The sequence below is a fragment of the Castanea sativa genome, chromosome 4 (genome assembly GCF_040712315.1).
Source record: "Castanea sativa cultivar Marrone di Chiusa Pesio chromosome 4, ASM4071231v1".
NCBI classification, from domain to species: Eukaryota; Viridiplantae; Streptophyta; class Magnoliopsida; order Fagales; family Fagaceae; genus Castanea; species Castanea sativa.
In genome coordinates this window covers 36721490-36745114 of record NC_134016.1, presented here as the reverse complement: position 1 = coordinate 36745114, position 23625 = coordinate 36721490, and the positions used below count along the sequence as shown (strand labels likewise).

The 23625-nt window shown below is 34.6% G+C and overlaps 3 protein-coding genes across 7 annotated transcripts; 1 reads left to right on the top strand and 2 right to left on the bottom strand.

The window, feature by feature from the left end:
• Window positions 1-154: 154 nt before the first annotated feature.
• On the bottom strand, window positions 155-649 carry LOC142632812 (uncharacterized). Its single transcript, XM_075807145.1, has one exon. It carries the CDS (start codon window positions 647-649, stop codon window positions 155-157), a length of 495 nt encoding a protein of 164 aa, XP_075663260.1.
• Window positions 650-9626: 8977 nt separating this feature from the next.
• Window positions 9627-12306, top strand: LOC142630630 (expansin-A10-like). Of its 2 annotated transcripts, XM_075804654.1 has the most exons (4): window positions 9627-9727; window positions 9838-9971; window positions 10473-10785; window positions 11512-12306. In XM_075804654.1, exons 2-4 carry the CDS (start codon window positions 9845-9847, stop codon window positions 11816-11818), a joined length of 747 nt encoding a protein of 248 aa, XP_075660769.1. In that variant the 5' UTR covers window positions 9627-9727; window positions 9838-9844; the 3' UTR covers window positions 11819-12306. The 2 variants fall into 2 exon arrangements, with proteins under 2 accessions (XP_075660769.1, XP_075660768.1); XM_075804653.1 differs by lacking the exon at window positions 9627-9727 and having other exon boundaries at window positions 9757-9971.
• A 1680-nt stretch (window positions 12307-13986) lies between these two features.
• Window positions 13987-17076, bottom strand: LOC142633145 (succinate dehydrogenase assembly factor 2, mitochondrial-like). Of its 4 annotated transcripts, none has more exons than XM_075807411.1 (5): window positions 16836-17076; window positions 16459-16732; window positions 16230-16324; window positions 14507-14575; window positions 14267-14403 (listed from the first exon to the last, which is right to left on the bottom strand). In XM_075807411.1, the coding sequence occupies exons 2-4, from the start codon at window positions 16647-16649 to the stop codon at window positions 14526-14528; spliced, it is 336 nt and encodes a 111-aa protein (XP_075663526.1). In that variant the 5' UTR covers window positions 16650-16732; window positions 16836-17076; the 3' UTR covers window positions 14267-14403; window positions 14507-14525. The 4 variants fall into 4 exon arrangements, with proteins under 4 accessions (XP_075663529.1, XP_075663526.1, XP_075663527.1 ...); XM_075807412.1 differs by having other exon boundaries at window positions 16459-16692; XM_075807413.1 differs by having other exon boundaries at window positions 16459-16788; window positions 16919-17076.
• Window positions 17077-23625: the final 6549 nt, after the last annotated feature.

The following is a 23625-nucleotide window of genomic DNA, read 5'->3' as shown; positions in this document are numbered from 1 at the left end:
ATGACCAAAGACCCCACAATAGTGACAAAACAACGGCATCCTTTCATACTTATACGTAACCCAGTGGCGTTTGCCGTCCGTCCCTAATAGGAAACCACCTCTTTGAATTGTTTTAGAGATAGGAAGGGCTACCCTAACTCTTAGAAAAAAAATTCTATTCATCAGTACGCCGTCTGCGCTCCACATCCTCGACCACCCCCATCTTATTCCCCACCTTCGTCACCACATTTGGGGACATCATATCAAAAGACACTCCCCATATTTGGACCCATAGAGAAGCGTGCTCTAAAACTACATTATTTGCACTTATGCCCGACCTCCACCGAGTGAGCATTAACAATTGATTATCGAATGTCCACGGGCCACCCCGCAAGATCTGTTCTAGATCATACTCTGCCTGGAACTTGAATTGGAAAAGGTTAATACCCACCTCAGAAATCTGTAATCCTTTATCAAGACCCCACGCCCGCCACAATGTATTTTTTGCAGCCTTCCTATTAAAAGGTTTGCACGTTAAGAACTTCCCTATCAAACTCAGTGCGCAACCCTCAATCTCGTCCATCCTTCCCTCATCCGAGACATGTATGTCCTCCTCCTCTTTTGACGTTAACTTTAGACTGACCATGCTTTGAATCACATCCTCGACCATGGTTACAACTCAATCACTTAGGAAAAGTATAAGTGGCTTGAAAGCTTAAAGAAAATTGATTAGAAAGAGACCCTTGGAGGCACCAAGGGAGGCAAGGCTCGTTTTCATGAGAGAGAGAGAGCTCCTACAAGAGGAGAGATTTGACTATTTTTCTTATATTCCTTATTCCTATGTTTAAATTGAGCTTTGTTTAATTTTTAAAAATTGTTAGGTTCTAAATGTTTAGTATATTGGCAAACCTTGTACATAAAAAATTGTCTAGGTATAGATCATAGTGTCTATAGATCATGTTAGACATTGCTCAAAGTGTTGGAAGTCAGAATTCAAGAACATACAAACTACAGGTTCAAGAATTCATAATCTACTAGGCTCAATCAATCGAGACTGATCTTCGATTGATTGAGATGCCAACAACGCCCATCAAACATTTAGGGTGTCAATCCATATTCACTAGGTATATAAAGAAAATCTTAAAGCACGTTTTTAAAATCTTGAAAAGCTACTTTTTTTAGATTTGAGAGGTTATGTGTCTTCTACTATTTCAATTTTGATAATCATAGTTAAGTTTATAGTCAAGAATAACCTCTCAAATCATAGTTTAGTGTTGGTTAAGTTAGTGTATAACATAACCTTTCAAATCAAATAAGTCTGATTTGAGAGGTTATGTGGCTTATACTATTTCAATTTTGATAATCATAGTTAAGTTTATAGTCAAGAATAACCTCTCAAATCATAGTTAAGTGCTGGTTAAGTTAGTGTATAACATAACCTTTCAAATCAAATAAGTCTAATTTGAGAGGTTATGTGTCTTATACCATAAGTACTGGTGGAATCAAGTTGCAACTCAAACTTTAGATATCAACTGTACTAAAGAGCAAAGTGTGAGCTAGAGTTTTATGTTGGAGTTGATCCATATTAAAGAAATCTGAGGGTTTTAGAACTAAGTTTGATAATCATAGTTAAGTTTATGGTCAAGAATATTTAATTCGTAGTAATTACTACGAATTAAATATTCTTGACCATAAACTTAACTATGATTATCAAACTTAGTTCTAAAACCCTCAGATTAAAGCTACGAATTAAATATTCTTGACTATAAAATTTTATTTGATAGTAGATTGTTTTATTATTATTTTTATATATAGAACAATCTATTCTCTCATCATAAAAAAAGGAGCATGTACCAAGATTCCTAAGGAGTGTATAAATGTAAGATAAAATTTAACAAAAACAATATAGTATATATTAAAATAATGACATTTAAAATTGTAAGGTCTTAATACTTGTGGCATGTCAATCAAAAGTCAAATATTTTTTAATCTATATATATTATAGATTTATCTAACATGTTCCTTATAGTAGAGTTTCAAGTTCAATGTTTTCTTGTGGGTTCCAGTTAGCTCAACTGGTAAAAAATCTAATGGTTGTATTAGAGATCTGGGGTTCAATCTCCGCCTACACCAAAAACTTATTGGTGTCTTGGTCTGATAATAAAGAGCTATCATTAGAAGCGGACGCCATATATTGAAACTCTAAAAAAAAAAAAAAAAAATTCAATGTTTTCTTAATCTCTGTCTAGAGAAGCTTTTCCGAGATATAGAAAGAAGCTTCAAAATTTGAAGTTTTGTTGAAGCCTGATTATGATTTGGTTTTGATCAAACTCCATTGAACTTTATTAGTCCAATTAGAGTTCTCTTATCATTGCTTTAAGATATTTTGCCCTTATATACAACACGGGGTTGTGAGTTCTGATCCTTGTATCCTAAATTAATGACCCCTTGCCATCTTCTTAGTTCTTTGAAGAAGTGAAGAACAATTCTTTCACGCCTCTTTGTTAGACCGTGTAATATGCACGTGGAGGCATGGAGCTGATTCATGGCACATGCTGCCTCAAGATTTCGACTTTCATGAAACCTTGTTTAACATTGCCACGACGTGCATGTCTTAATCTTGATGAAGTCCAAGTACTTTAACGTAAATTTTAGAACCCAAATTAATGAATATTCTGGTGATCTCTCTCATCACCTTTTTCATCACTAATCTTTGTAAGTTGTAACTCACTCAATGGGTGATTATGAATTCAGTAAAAAGCTTATAATTTCCATTCAAATTTGATATGATCAAGAAAATAGCCATCCTTTACTCTATGGAAAAGAATATGACTCGATCAGAACAGTGAGAGATCCTCTATAAGCATTCATCTTTAAATTTCCAGATCCATCGTATGACCTTTATAAATTAAAAACAAAAATGATATGTGATTGAGAATAAAATTGAGCAATAGTCCAATGAGCTCGTCTAAGGCTTCTTCTAGTTAATGGCATCGTCCATAGTAATTTGTGTCCAACACTTCGTAATTTTTAGTTATTTTCATCAATCTTGGAATTTATCACACAAGTTCACTACTTGAGAACGTGGGAGTAAATTCCTAAATAATTTTTACCTTAGTATGGTGTATTGATTACTCTCTTTCAGATCAAAACCTACTAGAAGTGGTAAATAGTATACTGTATCATCAAAATTTAAAACTAGCAGCCTTTTCTACATCCAATGGACCGTTTGAAACTAAAAGTGATTATAAAGATATAAAAAACTATTTAAAATTTTAAATTAAGCGCCGCAGCCTCTATACTTGACCTTAGTTATATTTATATGACATTTGCATTGCTGAAATGACCCATTCCAAACTAATCCAGTATGCCATCTAAGAACAAAGTACAAAGAAAGTAACATAGGATTAAGTTATGTAATAATGAAAAAGGGATTGATATACTTAAAGCTCGCATCCATGTTTTTAGGTTTTTCTTGTCCACTCTTTAACCCCCAACCAAAGTAGAGAGAAAAGGGGGCATTGACATTGATTTGATTAAAACCCTTTTCCTTATTTTTCTCTTTAACTTTAACTTTACTTTGAAGAAAATGATAGGTACATACTTCCATTCTTAGACCAAAAAGAAAGAAAAATTTTCACTCATGTATAAGCTTTTGTGATTGGTAGATATATGAATCAATATTCAACAATGTTTGTAAAGCTATGGTTTGATCATATCCACACAGATGCATAGAAGATGGAACCAAAGTCTCATAGAGCCACTAACTTTGTGTTTCAGGTTCAGGGTATATGCGCTAGCTAGCTCATGCAGCCAACCATACGTTTGTTTTTGTGATCAGTTTCCAAAGTAGTGTCGGATCTTCTTTAATTTAAAGCCTTCATTTCATTTCTTCTATCACAACTTTCTTCCGCTTAGGTAAGATTGATTTGAGGGCTTCTTCATGCGATTGGGAGATCTTGGTGACACAAAAAAATAAAATATTCAGTCCATGCAATTCAATAATCTCATGCGCTCTCCTTTTTGATTTAGGAATTGGCCACACACACACGCAAAAAGTTTGACCACAAAAAAGTTTTCGTACCACACTTGCAACCATCTATCTACATCTTAATTTTGCTACGATGATATAAAAATAAAATTGCTACGAGGAATTTTAAGATTTTGTATGTATACAACAAAAATTAAGGAAAATTGCAATTGTCATTTAGTTTTCTTAAAATTTAAAGGACAAAATTTAGTTACAAAATTGATTATAGCCTAAAGTTATAACCTTACATAATAAAATAAACATTATTATATATTTTGAAAATCTAACTGTTAAATTGCATTTCTTTTACGCTTCTAATACACATGCCAATTTTTTTTGTCAATTGAAAATTATTTATTATATGATCTATAAGCTTATATTTTATGCATAATTTTAAACTAATAAACTTGCAATTTAAATAAATTATTGATGACATAACTAATGATCTTTAATTTTTTATAAATTTTGCAAGCATGGAAGATATAAGAAGAAGATGTAATCCAATAGTAGATTTGTCAAAATTTACTTTTAATAAAAAAAAATATTGAGTAAGGTTATAGTTTTAGGCTACAACCAATTTTGTAGTTAAAGTTTGTCAAAGTTTAAAAGTTTTAATTTAGTCATTTAAATTTCAAAATTTGACAATTATTGTGTACATTTTTTATCCATTTATTTTTTCATTCATTTCTTATTTTCATTTTTTTTTCTCTTAAAATATCATGAGATTGATTCTATTTTTAGTACCTTAAATGTCGGGCACCTCAATTTTTTTAGTGTATATTAATAGACAATATAAGTGAAAACACCAAGTTACATTTAAAAAAACTAAGTTATACATTTTAAAATTTTAAGACACCAATAGAATATTTTATATTTGAAGACCAACAGAATAATTTATACCAAAAAAAGAAAATTTAACTTCATTGTACATTCATTTTTTAACTCTTTTTTTTTTTTTTTGGAGAATCACATTCATGTGCTCTTTAACTTGAGTGGCTATAAATATGAAACTCTTCATTATCAAATTCCAAAAAGTAATTAAACCTTTTTTTTTTCATATTCAAATTTACCAGTACAGTACTCACATACGAGGCAGAGCAGACATTGAAGGCAATACCCCAAATTTCTTGAAATTTTTAAAATTCTCTATATATTTAAGGACGAGTTATCTATTGCTGCACATATAACTTTATAATATCTAAATATAGATAATTTTTTTTTCTAAATTGAATTTATCGTACCATGGTTTTTAATTGAAGTTAATTTGTAGTGTGTTTTTTGTATTAAAACCCCATTCTCTTTTTTTTTTTTCTTTCTTTGTGAGAGTTTCAACATCTGGTACCTACTCCTAATGATAATTTTTTATCATCAGACTAAGATACCAATAAGTTTTTAATATAAGCGGTGATTGAATTTCAAATCCCTCTTCTTTGTAAACTCTTTACAATTGGCAAAATTTTCCCCTCTAAGTATATAGTATATACTACAAAGATTTAAAAAAAAAAAAAAAAACTTATAAATAGATTATAGATCCTTATATATTGCTGAGAGCAAAATTAAAAAAAAATTTTTATTAAAAAAATCGAATCAGAAAATGTAGAGGAATATTCGAAAATGAAACTCTCTCAGTAATAAAAGGGGTGTAATTTTACAGGTTGGTTTGCAGTTGTCTGTATTATCTTGATGCATGGTTGGATCTCAGGTTTTGGTTTTTATTGGTTTCAGGAAAGAGGAATCCGTGAGGGAACGGGAATTCAACGGAGGAAATAGAAACAACGCGGAGATGAGTTTTCGAGAACCGCGTGAGAAAGCAGCCCCACGTAAAAAATGCAGTTATACGTGTGCGATCTCATAACCCACCTCACGTTGCTTTCATTATGCTAAGCTAAATGCATGACAGAAGCCACATTTCAACGTCTCTTTTTTTTGTTTTTTCATATAATAATATATAATGTTAACAAGAGTATGCGTACGTGGCAGCAAAAAAAAAAAAAAAAACCAATCGAGTGAAAAAATGATTTGAACTAAAAGGGTTAGTTCAAATATATATATATATATATATATATATATATATATATATATATATATATATTTTAACTCTATATTGTAAGAGAAAAGGTGCTAATTGAGTTACAGAAATCTGGGCTAACATACCCAATCTTTGAACATTGAATAGAAATGCTTACATAAGATAAAGTTAGTTTCATACCATTAACAAATGGTGAACTTTTTTTTTTTTTTTTTTTTTTTTTTTTTTTTTTTTCTAATATGTAATATACACCCTTCCAATTCTTCATAAGGCACAAAGTTAATTTCTAGCTATAATTATTTAAAAAATGGAAAAGAATAAAACATATGGACACACTCATAAATTCATACCATATTTTTTTGGTGAGAATCAGCTCTAATATACTAGAATCAACATGATACGAACATATAGCAAAAATAGAACACCTTCGTGATGTTTTAACGTGATCAGAGCTAGAGATGATAAGAAGAATTCACTATCTCAATTACACTGCACAACCTATGCCATCCACCATCGTTATGCGTGCTTTATATATAAGAAGAACTCATTATCTCAAATTGATTACACAGCTATGCCATCGTTATGCGTGCTTTTATTTTATATTAAAGTAATTTAATTGATTAGCTTATTTCTTAACGCGGTGATTACAGGTCAATATATATATATATATAGGGTCCGTTTGGATAGAACTTATTGTTGAAAACTGAAAACTGAAAACTGAAAATACTATAGCAAAATAATTTTTAAATGTGTGAATAGTGATGCGGGACACATTTTTAATAAAAAATTGATAAAAAAGTACATGAACAGTGCACGCACAGTATGTGCACTGTGCACATGTCCCCTCTGCAGCAAAAAAAAAAAAAAAAAAAAAAGAAGGTCCAAAACGTGAACGTGGACGCTGGACGCTAGACGTTGAATCCAAACGCCCTCATAGTGTATGCATGCTCTTACATTTATTTATAATTTTTTGTTTAATATTATTTTTGCTACTACAGGTTTACAATTGCACACATTGAACTAGATGGTAAACCAATGAACAAAAAATGGAAATTTATGGTCACACTTATACATATATATATATATATATATATACACACACACACACTTTATAGTTTATAGACATATTGTTTACACTTTGCACTAAGTCTTCACTTTTTCATCAAAAAAGAGTCCTCATTTTTTTCTTCTCAATATATATATATATATATATTCTTCAAAAAAATTCTTCATATTCTTAATTGAGCACCATTAGTTGATTTCAGAAAGAATACAAAAAAGTAATTGGATGAATTTGAACATTTAATTTTGAATGAATAACACTTTTTACTGTTTATTTTTAGAATATTTTTATTTTATTATTTCATATTTAAAAGTATTCAATTTCGTTCCCCGTGAGATTTATTTTCCTTGATTTAGTTGGATTCCCCGATTGTTTGGGTTTGAGTATTGGGAAGGTGGGTCTTGGTAGGATTGCACTCTTATAATTTTATGCCCAATTTGGTGGTGATTGTGAGACTATTTGAGGCATGTTGGGGGGATTGATGGTGGAGGTTTTTATTTTTTTATTTTTGTTAAGTAAAAATAAACAAAATTTTTTTTTTTTTTTTTGAGAAAAGAAATAAACAAAAGTCAGTCGGTGAATGAAGTGGAAATGTTTTAATAATGATGTCAATTTCAAACTTACGTAGTCACATGAATGATTTGATGGAGCAAAATTTTTGGGGTTTGACAAAAAAGGCTATTTTGAAAACGGTTTCAAACATAAATTTAAAAAAAAAAAAAATCAAACATGAAATATCAAAAAGAAAATATTATAAACTTAAATGATTTTAAGTATAATTTGGTCTCTTCTTTCATTATACGGTTGATTAATTTTTATTGTAAAAATTCATAAATATTTTAAGAGCATCTGTTAACCATACTCATTTTTATTGTTAAAAAGTATCTCAATCATTTTCTTTTAGAGGGTAAAATACAAAAAAGATATAAATGGGGTTTGAATTGGATAACAAAAAGGAAAGAAGAAACTGAAAAGAAATTGCTGAAGTAAGCCGGGGCAAAGAATCTTTGAAAAACAATGAAAAGCAATTAATATACTAATAAGAGAAAGATAAGAAAGTTGGAAGTGGAAGTGATGAACTATGAACTATGCAGAAAAAAACACACTTAGTCTACTTTACTTGTTTCTTAGATTATAATGAGTTCACACTTGAGATCTAAACATTTGCAAGAAAATGTTTAAGGTTTTAGCTCTAGAAGAGAACCAAAACCAATTGGCAATAAATGAATTGTAATAATGAGATTGAACTTTTCTTGGTCCTTCCAATGTAACAGCCTGTGTTTATCATACATCATCTACCACATCTGACATCATCCATGTGCATGGCCATAGATCTCTCTCTCTCTCTCTCTCTTAGAAGAAGAAGAGTTGTGTTTACTGTTCAACTAAACAAGTGTGACATTGAATGAGAAGGCTTGGAATTAAATTCTCTAGCATGATAAATTGGTCAAAATTGCTATTAAATTTGTAAAAAAATTTGAAAATAACATGAGGGATTCAGAAAAATTGGTCGGTTCCAACGTGTTCTTAAACCGTATACTTAGATATGGAGATTTATAGTAGTGCCGGTGCAGCACGTTTGTAACATTTTGAATGTTTGAAACACTAATAAAATAAGGAATTTTGTGAAAAAATGGTTGTAGCAGCAATTTCAATCTAATGGATTTTTGATATTAAATGCTCAGTCTTTAACCATGAAGCATAAAGGAAAACAAGTTGAAGTGTGAATTAAAATTGATCCAATTGAACTACCAAATTTTGTAGTAGGAAAGATATATATTGTTAGCTTAAGCTTTCTTCTTATACTGTACTGCTATTTTAGACTACTATGTTGGACACATTGTTGTTTAGAGAACAACTTTTGCTATATCTAGGTACTTTTGGTAGTCCATTTTTCACTGGGATTTCTGAATATGGTTTTAACTGCATTGAATGTTGAAGGAAAATTCCTTGCACTTGAAGACCTAGAAAGCATGCAAAATTGACCATACTTGGAGTCCATCTAAGAGGCTTTGTCTTGGATACTATAACCATAAGACTTTCACACAAGCTCGCACCTGTAAAGAAGTGCAATTTTGTCCAATACATCATCACTTTTCCATTGAAATTTCAATGCAAAACGAATGCCCTATACAAAACAACAACCCCATTAGCTGGCATATATAAAGCATAGAAATTTAAAAGAAAAAAAAAATTATAATACTAGCAATAATAGTTCTTTGTAAAAAGCGCGGAAACTGGTGTATGTACTGACAGTACTGTACAGTTGAAGGTACTATCAAGTATCAAAGAGCAAAACCACATTGGGGTCTTTAAGGTTTACCCTAGTTGAATCTTTGAGATCTCAATGACTTTTGCTCAGCAAAAACACACAGGAAAGTTGAAAAGTAAATGGTTTTAAGAAAAGGGTCTTTGTTTTCCACAGAGAAATAACCAATTGCACTTGGCGGTTTAAGGTCCCCACACCTCGATTAGTGTCAGTTTATATTATGACGTTGCATGAGGAATCGCTTTTGCTAGCTCCTCTCCAACCATCTATATATTCCTCACCTCACCACCTCCCATTTCCTCACCTCTTCTCTAGCTAGCTAGCTATCTCTCTCTCTCTCTCTCTCTCTCTCAAAAGGTTTGTCTCCATCTATAGCATTTTTTCTCTTTCTTTTTTTTTTTTTTTCTAAATTGATCGAAGTTATTGGGAGGTGATATCATGGCACTGAAACTCACTACTCTCTGCAGGAAAAAAATGGCACTTGTTGGACCTCTCTTCCTGGTGTTTCTCTCTTTGGGATCATGTGTTTATGGATATGGTGGAGGTTGGATTAATGCCCATGCCACTTTCTATGGGGGTGGTGATGCCTCTGGTACAATGGGTAAGTCTCAAAATTTATGCTCTAAGCCTTATTTACCAAATTCGAGTATATATATATTTCAACTAAATAGACAATTTTTTTCATTAACTCCTCAAAGAAATGTGAATAAAGTTGTGTCAGTAAAAAACCTGTAAAAAATCAATAACAATTTGTCACCTTAATATTTTGTGAAAAAAATTATATAAAAACAAAATGTTATGTCTACATTGTTACTTTACTTACTAAATTACATCACTGCACACATACTTTCAAGAAAAAGTTTAAAAGTTACAATTTATTGTTATAATTCTAATATAGTTTACTATGAATTGTGGAAAAAAAATGATAGATATATAATGAAAGTGATTGTTCACATTCCCGACCACTTAAATACTAAAAAGAACAATACTTGCAAATTAAGACATGCATCTCGAGATCATTTTTGTGAAGACCCAATTGTTTGATTCCTCTGTAACCAACATATATATGTTGATGATCACAATATTAAATTAATGCATGCAGGTGGGGCTTGTGGGTATGGAAACCTATACAGCCAGGGATATGGGATAAACACTGCAGCTTTGAGCACAGCAATGTTCAACAATGGACTGAGCTGTGGGGCTTGTTTTGAGATTAAGTGTGTGAATGATCCAAAGTGGTGCCTACCTGGTTCAGTTGTGGTCACTGCTACAAACTTATGCCCAGCAAACATCAACCGCCCTAACAATGATGGGGGTTGGTGCAACCCTCCTCTGCACCATTTTGATCTCTCTCAGCCTATCTTCCTAAAGATTGCTAAATACAGTGCTGGAATTGTTCCTGTGGCTTACAGAAGGTACAATGTTTTGGTCTTCTTAAATTCTTGATTAATTTAATAAGAATAAAAGATACTTTTTACTCTCTAGCCACTAATTAATGCTAAGTAAATAAATAATAAAAGAATTATTAGAAAAATACAATTTTAGTATATATACCACTTAAAAATTGATGTGTCATATTCTAAAGACAAAACAATTTTTTTTTAAAAAGAAATATACTTAATAAGTGATTAAGTAAGCATTTTGTAGACTTAGTTATTTCTAGAGTGATGCTCCAACCATTATAAATTTTATTGTATATAATTTTTATACAGTCAAATTATAAATTCCAAACAAATATATAGTTCAATCATATTCATATTACACCAATTATAAGTTTTTTAATAGTAAAATTTTAACAAATTTTTTATTTTGAACTTGCTGCCAGCCCTCTATATATAGCATGGAATTACTTGTGTTTGGCATGTTTAAAATATGGTTTATATATTAGCTAATTTAACTTATTAGATATAACTTTTTTTTAATTTTCATTTTAATACAATTTATTCAAGCTTAATTAAATAAAATGGACTCCACACATATCATACTTGGCTAATTTGTTTTACTTTAGTCAAACTATGTACCTAGCTTTTGGACAAGGTCTGTGTAAAGCAAATCATCCTTGGCCTTTTTATCTACTTGATATACATGCCTCTTTGACCTTAAGGTAAGGCTTTGATTCCATATATTTTGTGATAATGTAGGGTCCCTTGCCGAAAGAGAGGGGGTATCAGATTCACCATTAACGGCCAAGGTAACTACAACCAAGTCTTAATCACCAATGTTGGAGGTGCTGGTGATGTTCATGCTGTCTCTATCAAAGGCTCAAGAACCAATTGGCAACCAATGTCCAAAAATTGGGGTCAGAATTGGCAAAGCAATAGTTACCTCGTTGGACAAGCTCTCTCTTTTAAGGTCACCACAAGTGATGGTCGCACTGTAGTTTCTAACAATGTTGCCCCTGCTGGTTGGTCCTTTGGCCAGACCTTTAGTGGTCTTCAATTCCCATGAAAAACTATAAAATGGCACATTTATAAGGAGCTAGGTGGAAAAAAAAAACCCAACTCCTTAGTATTGAGTAGTGTCTACAAAGTATAGAAGAAGGATGCTAAGTATTGAAGTCATTAGTGTATGTTAGTTGTGGATATGGGCTAGTTTTGAGATAGCTCTTACCCTTTTTTATTGAAATTGAATTATGGGGCACTCTGCTCTGCCCTTTTATTTTGAAAAGGCAGATAGAAAATATTGGCAGTGGTGGGCTTTTAATTAATTAACCACCCGCTACTTTAATTCTGATTAGTGGATTGGGTTGGTTTGGTCCATTTTGCTATATATGCCTCATTGAAAAAGCATTGTTTGCTTATATATGAAGCACTGTAATCAGCTTCTGTCGATGCTTTGAACTTGAGGTGTCCTTTTGTTATAGTTTTGAGTCATGATATGGGACTATGCAATGCAAGGTTATATTGAATAAAAGCTGTACGAGTTCTCTTTAATAATGTGCTCTCTCTCTCTCTCTCTCTCTCTCTCTAAATGGATTAATACCTTATAGACATTGATTCACTAAATTCTAAATTGGTTGTATAATTATGGGATTAATCCATTAATCAAACAGTTCATACTTTAGTCAACCAATGGTTTTGACCTACCTAGAGGCAAGTTACAGTGATTTTATACCCTATCAGTTGCAAACTTGTTATACAAATTTTCTCAATCAGACATTTGACGAGACATGCACTGATGCAAGTAGACATGAGTACTGATTTTCATTCAAAGTTATAATCCAGGGTGAGCAGAGCCCACTAATGTGGACTGAGCATAAGGTGGGGGAAGGAAGGAGAGCAAAACTTGTCCTTACCTCGTCACCTCTTCAGGATAGAAAAAATCGAGTCATGCTACGCGGGGGATTTTTGCTGTCACTAATTTGTTGTATTCACTCTATTATTGTCTCTCAATATTATGAGCATGTGCCAAGCGAATAAGCCTAGGCTCAAGCTAATGAGGCTATCAAAAGATGAAGTCATGTTTGAAACTCATTAGTTAAATACTATCATTTTCTTAATATAAATAAATAAATAAAAGGTAGTATTCTCTTCACACGTATTTAAAGGTACTTGATTTTTTTTTAATTCTCTTTTCCCTTAATAATACTTAATTAATGAATATTCTGCTGCCAAAATAAATTTAAAAGAGAATATGAAAAAAATATACAACTGAATGAGAATAAATAAAGGTTTTAAAAGATTAAGATTTTTTTAGATAGAAAAGATTAAGAATATAAGAGACCTATTCCAAAATATAATATAACTTACAAATAAAAGTAAATTAAAAATAAATTTTATATTTCCGTATGGTTTAAAACTTCCAATTAATCAGTCATCATCTGATCTGAGATGAGACCCTGATGGCTGATGTCTCTCTCCAAATCTTATATTTACATAAAATGAAATAAAAATCTCTGTCACTAGATCTAGCAGTCAGCAGCAGGGCCACTGATGGACTAATTTAGGGGCTACCCGAACTTTTGATGTTTTATCCAAATTATGGGTTTACAAGAATTGCTTGAAAATTTGATGGACTTGTTCCATTCCGCAGGTCCACTGGAATGGAACAAATGCTTTTTGGTTGAAAGTTTTCTTTTTTTTTTAAATAATTTTTTTTCCCTTTCTTTCTTTGATATGTGACATGATGTAAATGATACAGAATAAGGCATTCCCGCTGGTTGGTCCATCTCCAATCTGGACTTTGAAGTGCACTATCCATTCTAAACCAGATTTCTAAGGGCATCATCAATAAATGTCATTTGAGTTAAAAAAGCTCATAAGCATAATCAATTCAAAGAGTAATTTTGGAAGTATAATAATAATGTTGTATTTCCTCGTCTCACATGAATAGTGGATCACGCTAATTTATGGTAGAACTTATTATTATGTGAGAGGAAAAAATACCACGTTACTATACTCCCGAAGTATTGTATAAATTTTCAATTCAATAGTGCAAAATGCATTGTTAGCTTTGAGATAGTAGATTGTGATTATTGCAACATGACTTTTAAATAGGACTACCATTGACAATACTTTTATTATACACTAATTACAACTTACCACTTCAGTAGTTACAAAAAAAAAATTTATAAAATTTGTTATGTTTCTAACATCTTGTAATCTATGTAGACTCCTTTGACCTATCTCAAAACCACAATACAATGTAGGGTCTTAGCCCAAAATTTGAACAAAAATGTACAGTATTAGTAGCTGTGGTCCTATGGATAAAGTACATTGGTCTAGAGGCAAGATTCCCACAATGGTTTTGTCTCACCGCAGACCCCATTCATTTCTTGAGAAGGTATGCATGGGACATCAAATAGCAACCATATAAAAGAAATTTTATATACTTGTTCATACAAAGGAACGCATCATACAAGACCTAGTTGAGAGGTGGATTGCAAAGCTACTGGTTCCCTGCAATAGGTCCGTTCCAACCTTTTTAATATCATCCCACCCTCTTACCCATGGCTGCCCAGACGTGGCTTGTGTCTCAGGAGCAGGGTGGCTGTTGAGGTTGTTCATAACCTTGTCATGCAGGGCAGTAAACACCTATAACATTGAATATTTTGAGAGTGAGAATGGGAACTCCCAAGACATTAGAAAAGCAAGGAAAATAGCTAAATTGAACTTTCATCTCTTGATCATAACTCACAGGATTTATTTCCACTGCTTCAGGGGGTTGCTCCTGGGCAGTAAGCCACTTCCAGAGATCCAGGTTTTCCTGAAGAACAGAAACACCACATTCAAATAAAAACACAATATGTTGAACATTTAGTCTCTATTCCCTAGAAAATAATTTATTCTCCAATAGAAATCATAAAGTTGTAAGCAGTATAAAGACTGAGAAATACTTAAGTTTGTGCTAAATTGGCACTCAACTATAGAATTTGCACACCTCCCCTGTAAAGAAATTTGTAACTTGATCTTTAGCAAAATGAGAATATAAAAAGACTGACAAACACATCAGTTTATTCTAAACTCACACTCAACTAATAAAACTTGCATAGCGCTCCTCAATTAAGAAGTATGTAACATGATATTTAGAGAAATCAGAACATAAGAGTGAGGATTCAATTCCTTTCCCCTTATAGTAAACCCATCTCACACCAAACATGTTGTGATCAAGCAAAACAGAGACTCCAAGTAGCACTAACAGATTGCCTTTTGCAAGTTATGGAGACAACTTTAGGAATGGTGCTGAACAAGAAAGCTAGTGATCCAGAAACATAATGACCGAGCAACCTGCCACAATGTCACTTGCCAAAAACCCCATGATCTAAAAAGCAACTGAAATCCTGAATCCCCGGGATCAGTCAAATACTTTATATGTTTTCTTTATCACATTTCAGGCCAATTTCAAATAAGTCATAGCAAACTCTCTTGACAATCAGCACCATTCACACGTTTTTGACTACCTGTTAGTTATGGAACACTGTTTTTAACTAGTTTAGGATTGTGTATCATCGTAAGCTTGATCTTGGCTTTATCAGATTGAGATAACTATTAGGATTAACAAAATGCATAGAACTTACAGAAAGTCTTCCAAACTGTATCAGATACTAGAAATATGCAAACTTGAATGCGCATAATTGGTGAAATGGATGGCTTATGAGAAACTCAATATGACTAAATATCATAAAACTAGAGTTTCATCAAATTCCATAGAACAAAACTTTGGTTACTATTTTAGCAATGAATATTCAATTTATTCATAAAATACATAGGTCAATGTAGACATTGGAAACTGGTGCAAGAATGACCCTGTCTTCATATAATTGTCTTAAATGGTTAAATTGGCACAATGGTGTACAGGGCAAAAAGTCTTCAATTGTAAAAGACTTTAGGTTAAAGGATATGGATTCTATAATTAGACTCTGTTGTATGAAAAAGGCTAAACAAAGAGAAATTACCAAGAAAATCAATGTAATAGCATGCATATTTTGCATACATACAGTTTAAGGTCACAAATTGCAACATTCCACGATACACACACATCATTGTCACATATCAATGATTATGAAATTATTTATCTTGAAGATATAAACCCCAAATCTGAAAATTATGGTATCAACAGAATCACCTTTCTAAATCGAAGGAGTCCATCGGCGATAATAAAATTTTAAAATGACTAAAACTTCACAGATGTCCTCTAATTTTTTGAAGATACATGCAGCATATTTTTGCATGAACAACAAATAGGGGCATGCAATCATACAACAATAGTTAATAAACGAAAATATAAATAAATAAATTGAGTTATAAATATAAAAGGTCATGACTGTTATGGCTTATGACCAACACTGAAAAACACTATAATAGAAGAGTCATATAGACTAGCTGTACTAGGTCAAGGACATGAACGAGAGCTTTAATACCATTCTCATCCATGGAATGAATGTGCTCCTCCACCCATTTCCCAAGAACCAAATCCAACTCCAGAAACCCTCGTTGTTTGCTCCTATATATCAGTCTGCTTCCCACATCCAAGGGAGAAAAGTTTTCAAAAGAAATTGAAATTGAGAGGCCTCCATCAAAATTAAATTTTGACAAAGAAATCAAAGCCCAAGTGTATGATCATATTAAGACAAAGAAATAAAGGGGAACCTGTTACATAATTGTCTGTTGCTCTCTTTGTTGGAGAGATCAATATCCAGTGATGGGGTATTTGAAGAAAACCCGGAAACCCAACAATACTGAGGCTTGAAAAGGGCCTGAGGGGTAGTGGCAGCAATGGAGCTTTGATTGGAATTGAGTATTTTGCATACACTAATCAGACTTCTTCTCAAGCTCAGCATTTTGCTTTACTATGCAAATTGTTCAGATGGGTTCTTTTTCACTCTACACAAATACAATACCATGGGGGTGTGACTGTGTGTTACTGTGAACATCGAGAAAGACGGCAATCAGAGAAATTTTATCCAACTTGTCGCTAACCTGTGCAATACACAAGATAATCGAACAAAAGTAACATATATATTCACCTTGCGCAAAGATACCACACTGGCTAAATCGTTCATAGCAAATTAAACCCACGAATTTCATAAGATTTGTTATTGTTTCTGACCTCAACTCAAATAAACATCAATTCCATATATTCTGAAGTAATATGTTTGCATATGTATATGTGGGTCACGAGTTGTATATTGGGTCATTCTTTTCAGTGGATATGTGTTTGAAAAACTTTCAGGGAGTTTGTTTTGGAGTTATGAACACATATTTCCATCTCTTTTTTTTTTTCCACCTTTTCTATTGATATCAGTTTGTGTTTAATATATTGTAGTATTAAATAATTTTTACTAATGTCCCTTTTACTAATTAAAAAAAATTGTTGAATTTAAAGATTACTAAATACAAAGCACAAAAGTAGTAGAAAACAATAGAATCTCAGTCACAATGCATTATGTCATTACATTTGGTAACTATAAGACATTGTTATTAGCAATAATATTTACTAATGGATATCTCTTGAAACATCCCATTTCATTTGAGTGAATTTCAAGCCTAGACAGTATAAGACAACTGAAGTTCAAAACAAAACAAAACAAAACAAAATTGCACCTTCCAATGATTCTAGTAATTTAGTAAAAGACAAACAGTACTATGAAGGCAGATACTATATTAAGATAAAAACAGTCTAAGACTATTCAATGGATGTTGCTGGGGGCATCAACCGGCGAGTGGGGGCTGTTGGTGGTGCTCTTGGTGGAGGGAAGATTGCCAAAGTGATGTGAGAGAGAGAGAGAGAACTGTGGAAAAACAACACAATTCTTTTTTAGCAGAGGGTTAAAAACGGCACAGTTTGTTTTAGGCTACTTTTGGTGGGAGGATAGAAAAAATTTAAGTGTCCGTTTGGTAATGTCGTTCTAGTAATATTTTTTGTATTTTTTGGAAATACGTGTGGGTGAAAAAAATTTGTAAAAATATATGTAATGTTGTTTAAAAATTGAAAACATATGTTTAAATACATGTACCAAACAAACTCTAATTTTTTCTCATTGTTTTTTATTGGAATGATGAAAAAGTGAAAGAAATAGAGAGAAGAAAAATGAGAGGATATAATATGTTGTTTGAATAAATTTACTCCCATATCCTTATCACTTAATATAAGAATTTTTTTTATAATCATTAAATAAATAAAAACTTTTCGATTATATATATTGATGATGCGAAGAAAATCAGTAGGCTGGATACTTCGGATTTGAAAGAACTACTTGCTGTCTTGATGACCTGAAAAAGAAAGAGCAATGATCAAAGGTGACCGGGGTCACTGGCCAAGAATCCTCCGATGGCAAAGTTAGTTTTCTCTCTATAATTTTGGAGTTCCAACTTTTCAGGAAATGTAAAACGTACATTTGTTTGGTCTGAATAAGCGTTTATATAGTGTCCTAAGAATAGTTATCAAACTTGTAACCTCCCCTGGATTTGAGGAGGTGTAAGGATTCAAGGATAGTTTCCTCAATTGTTTAGGAGTTACATTTTTCTCACATAATGGTCACTGGAAGTTATGCGCGTGATACAGAGTTGTTGTACATACTCGGGGATTTTCCCAAGTGTCAAGGGCTCGTCCAGGAGTCCTTGTCCAGAGGTCCTCTGGACGAGCATATCTCGCTTCTAAGGGAGGTCGTTCCTTTGTGGACGACCTTCTTATGGACGAGGTTGATGGTTTCCTTGGATGGCATGACGTGGTTTTATGGATGAGGTTCTCACAGCCTTTGCTTTCTTGGTCTTTCCCTAGACGACCTCCATGGACGATATTGAAGTTTGTACCCCATCAGTTGCCCCCTTGTCTATGGGTCGTCTAGGGAGTACATAAAATGACATCATCTTTTGGACGCGTGTCTTTATGTTAGCTGTTATGTGTGCCACATGTCGTAACTTCATTGACAATTTGTCACGTTGAATTAATTTTTCGAGGGAAATGTCACGTGGCATGTCCTGGTTGGTCACGTAATTAAAGACACCATTTTCAACGCCTATAAATAGTGGAATTCCTCTCGTACTCTTTGCATTTTCTCAAATTTTCTTCTTTGACATCCTCGTCTTAGCACTTCGTCTAGAAATTTTCTAGCGTCCTTAGTTTTCCACCGTCTAAAGCCATGTATCTTCTTTACACTCGTCTTTAGGTTTTTCTTAAGTTTTCAAGATGTCTGAAATTGTCGTTTCTTTGTCTAGTAATATTGTTGAAAAAGAGATAGACGAGTATCATAACTCTTCTAGCTACAGTGGTTCTAGTAGTAATAGTAGTGGTGGGGGAAATACCACAGACGAGAAGTATACTTCTGGAGTTCCTGGGGTTACGCTGGAAGTCCTTCAAGAACAACTTAGGATGAGAGCAGCGTCTAGGTCTGGGGCTGGTCTGTTGAGTGCTCCCCCATCTGTCCCTCAGGACGAGGTAGAAACCATTTATAGTTGTGCTGTGAGAGTCCCTTCTAAGACGGACGACAAGAAGTTAGAGTCTCTTAGGAGTTGGTATCAGATCCTAGAGGAGTTGAATCCTAGGTTGGCCGTCCGAGAGGAATGGTACTGCCAACCTCGTTTTGGTGTAGGAGTTTATGAGGCCTATCTTTTAGGAGGTCTTAGGTTGCCTCTTAACTCTTTTGCTAGGGAGCTACTCACTAGGCTAGGTTTAGGATTGTGTCAATTTAACCCCAACGCATGGAGATTAGTCGTCTCTATGCAAATTTTTTAGAGAGAGGTGTTTGAAAGGGATCGTCCTCTCACCGCGGACGAGTTCTTTTTTTATTACAAACCCTCTGAAATTAGTCAATCCCGTGGTTTGTATCAATTTACAGCCAGAGGGAGGAATTGTAGAATTATAAAGTCTTTGGTCATGTAAGATAGCAACTGGAAGATGGAGTTTTTTTTCGTCTCAGGTTTCTGGGCAGGACACCCTGTTGAGGTTGGCAGGGATCCATTTGCCCCTTATACTGGAAAGTTAGGGAACCTTCGTCCGGAATGTATGTTTATTACTATGCATTGTTCCTTGTTGCATGCCGTTTTATAATCGTTTAACTCTAACTCTTTCTTGTAGGCGTTAGACGACCGTCCTTGAACAGGTTTTACCTTGGACGTGTGCAAAAGGCTCGTCTTCACCCTGAGAGGGATTTCCACTCCTTGGTTACTCTTCAACGCCTCGCTACTTGGGGACTTGATCCTGAGCCTTCTCCTGAAGCCACAACCCACGAGCGTACAGTCCATAGATGTAAGTTTTTACTTTGACTGATCCCTTTTGTCATTTTTAGAAGTGATTCTAACAAATTTCTCTACAGGAATGGCTACCATGAAGGAGAACAAAGGGAAGGAGATAATGGACGAGGTTGTGGGGCTAGCGGCTCAGTCTCAGCCTTGTCCTGCCCTCGGGGATTCTCGGCCTCGTCCTTCCCTTGAGGAATCTCAGCCTCGTCCTGCCGGTAAGGAATCTCAGCCTCGTCCTTCCACTGGGGATAAAAGGAAGAACCTCTCTGAAGATCTAAATTTAGAGGATCTTCCTAGCCGTCGAGGGGATAAGAAGGCAAGACATAGGTCGTTTAAGCCTGGAATTGTTAAGCCAGGCACTACCCTTTCTGTCTCCTAAGTGCCTCCCATCCAAGTCCTTGATGTGGAAATGCCTGAGCCTGCTGGTGTTTCCCCCTCCAAGGTCGTCACTCCTGCTTCGTCTCAGCCTTGTCCTAAGGTTCCCATGAATATGATTGAAAATGAGGACTTAGCCTAGGAGAGGTTTGAAAAATCTGTGACTGAGGAGGACGTGGCTGCTTGCTACGATATGTCCTTGAAGGAATTTGAGCACTCTGCTGTCCATGACCTCTTCAAGGTATGTAGTTCTCCCAATTACCTCGTCTTGTCATTTTACTATGGCCATTATTTTATTTTTAATTGGAATTTTAATCGTTTGCATAGGCCATGTCGAAGTTCATAGCAACGTCCAGACAAGCACGGAGATAGACAAGGAGAGGGCCAAAGGACGACTGTAGAAAATGGGCTGAAGCAGCAAGCAAAGCTACGGACAAGGTTAAGGAGCTAAAAAATCTCGTTGAGGAGCTAAGGGCTGACATCGTCTAGAAGGACACTCGTCTGGATCATTTCCAAAAGAGGAATGAAGAGCTTGGTATCCTTTTCAAGGACGCCAAAAAGGTAGCTGAGGAGGAATTCAAAGCTTCCAGCCAGTTCACTGACCTGTTGGACAGGAACTATGCTGCTGGCTTTGAATACTTCCGCATAGACGTTATTGAACGCTTCTCCGAGGTAGATTTTAGCCCCATTAAACTTCACCTTGGTGGCTCTGCTAGCTCCCTTATCCAGACAATCTCAGAGGACGTTAATGTTGAGGCCGATGCTACCACGCAGCTTGCCTAGAATGAGCCTAAAACTGGAGACGATCCTCAGTAAATTTGTATTAAAAAAAGTTTATCACAATTCCTTTTTTTTTTTTTTTTTTTTTTTGTAAGGTCCATAGTCTGGGACTGTTTGAAATTTATTCAAGTACAATTTGCTCATCCAAGAAATTGGAACGAGTTTATAAACAGTTGCCTTTTAGGCTTTCACTTTATAAGGGTTTTTGGACGGTGGTCGTCTACCCTTTATAGCGTTGACTTATGAATGTTTATTTACATTATTTGTCTATTATTGAACATATTGTTGCATGGACGAGTGTTATATATATATATATATATATATATATATATATATATATATATATATATATATATATATATATATATATATCACTTATGCTACTGGCTTTTATGAAACTTGCATACTCCTAAGTATTAGAGGGTCGTCCTTATACTTTTCCTATGGACGACGTAAGAGGCTCATCCATGCGCTTTTCTTATGGACGACCTATTTGTATATGGACGACCTATTTGTATATGGACGACTCATTTGTATTTTAACAATTTTTACATGTATAATCCGTCCTCAGAGTAGCAGTGGCAGTTCTTTTCCTCGTCCATAGGCCAGGCAATTGGCATTCATCTTTCGTCGAGACGTTTCTAATGCTTGATTTGTCCTGGAACATTGTAGCGTATTGGCTATACGTTCGTCCAGGGACTTTAATGCTTCGATGTATGCCCTTTTCTTGTCCGTCTATTTTTCAGACGAGTATGCCTTAGCTTATTTTTCTTTGCTTTATCCTCATTTCGAGGAAAGCTTATGAACGTTACATCCCTGCGTCCAAAGATTTTCATTTGTCTTAGGCTTTTGCCTTTTTGTGGGTACTATTATGGAAATTAGATTTATGCATTAAATACATTAGAAATCCAAATCATATTATATATAAACATTGTCCACAAATATGGCACATGTTTTGAAGCTAGTGCCTTAGGAAAATACTTAGGAAAATACTTCAATGTTCATAACTTCGTCCTGAACAAACTTGTATGTAGACGGTGCAAAAGTTTAAGAACTAGTGCACTTTTTATTCTTAAGACACAATAGTAGTAATAAGAATACAACAGTAAATATGAGTAAACACATAGACCGTAGCAGTAATTTCGTCCATAGCTGTAACCTCGTCCTTGGTAAAGTTCATTCAAGCTCATTACTGGTAGTACCTCCTCAGGTGCTCCATGTTCCAAGAGTGCTCTAACTTTCGTCTGTCCAGAGCTTCCAAGTAGTACGATCCCTGCCTTTTGCAGTTGATTACCCTATAGGGTCCTTCCCAATTGGGTCCTAATTTTCCATGAGCTGGGTTCCTAGTTGCCAAGGACACCCTTTTAAGAATAAGGTCCCCGACGTCGAAACGCCTGGGTTTTACCATGGCATCATGCTGCCTAGCCATAAGATTCTTGTATCTTGTTGTCCTTTGCTCTGCATCCATCCTTACCTCATCAATGAGATCGAGGTCAAGACGAAGTTGTTCTTCATTTTCTTTCTCCTGATACTTCATCACTCGATGGTTAGCCATATGAACTTCTGCAGGTATGACCGCTTCACTTCCATAGGCTAACTTGAAAGGGGTTTCTCCTGTTGGGGTTCTCACAGTTGTCCTGTAGGCCTAAAGAGCACTTGGCAACTCATCTAGCCATATCCCCTTTACCCCCTTGAGTTGAGTCTTGATGATTTTCAGCAGGGATTGGTTTGCTACTTCCGCTTGTCCGTTCGCTTGTGGGTGGGAGGGCAAGGAATAGTGATTCTTGATTCCAAATTGTTCACAAAAGTCCCTGAAAGGTGTATTGTCAAACTGTCATCCGTTATCAGATACTAGTACCCTAGGTATTCCGAACCTACACAGTATATTCTTCCAAACAAAATTCTTGACATTTTGCTGAGTAATTTTTGCAAGAGGTTCGGCCTCCATCCACTTGGTAAAGTAGTCAATCCCTACCACCAAAAATTTCATTTGTCTGGTCCCTAAGGGAAAAGGACCTAGGATATCCAGTCTCCATTGTGCAAAGGGTCATGGGGCCATCATTGGGGTTTGGTACTCCGACAGCTATCTAGGGACGTTGCTATAGCACTGACACTGGTCACACACCTTAACATAAGCCTTAGCACCTGCTTGAATCGTAGGCCAGTAGTAGCTTGCACGGACGACCTTATGGACTAGCGATCTTGCTCCTGAGTGATCTCGTCCGGAGCCAGGCACCTTAGGTAGGGCTGAGAAAAGCCTCGCTTGTATAGTACTTCGTTTATGAGGACATATTTGGCAGCCCTGACTCTCAGCTTCCTAGCCTCGTCCTTGTCTTCCGGAAGCCTTCCATCCTTAAGATAGATTATTATTGGACTCATCCAATTTTCTCCCCCTCCTATTTATTTTATATCTGGGAGGTT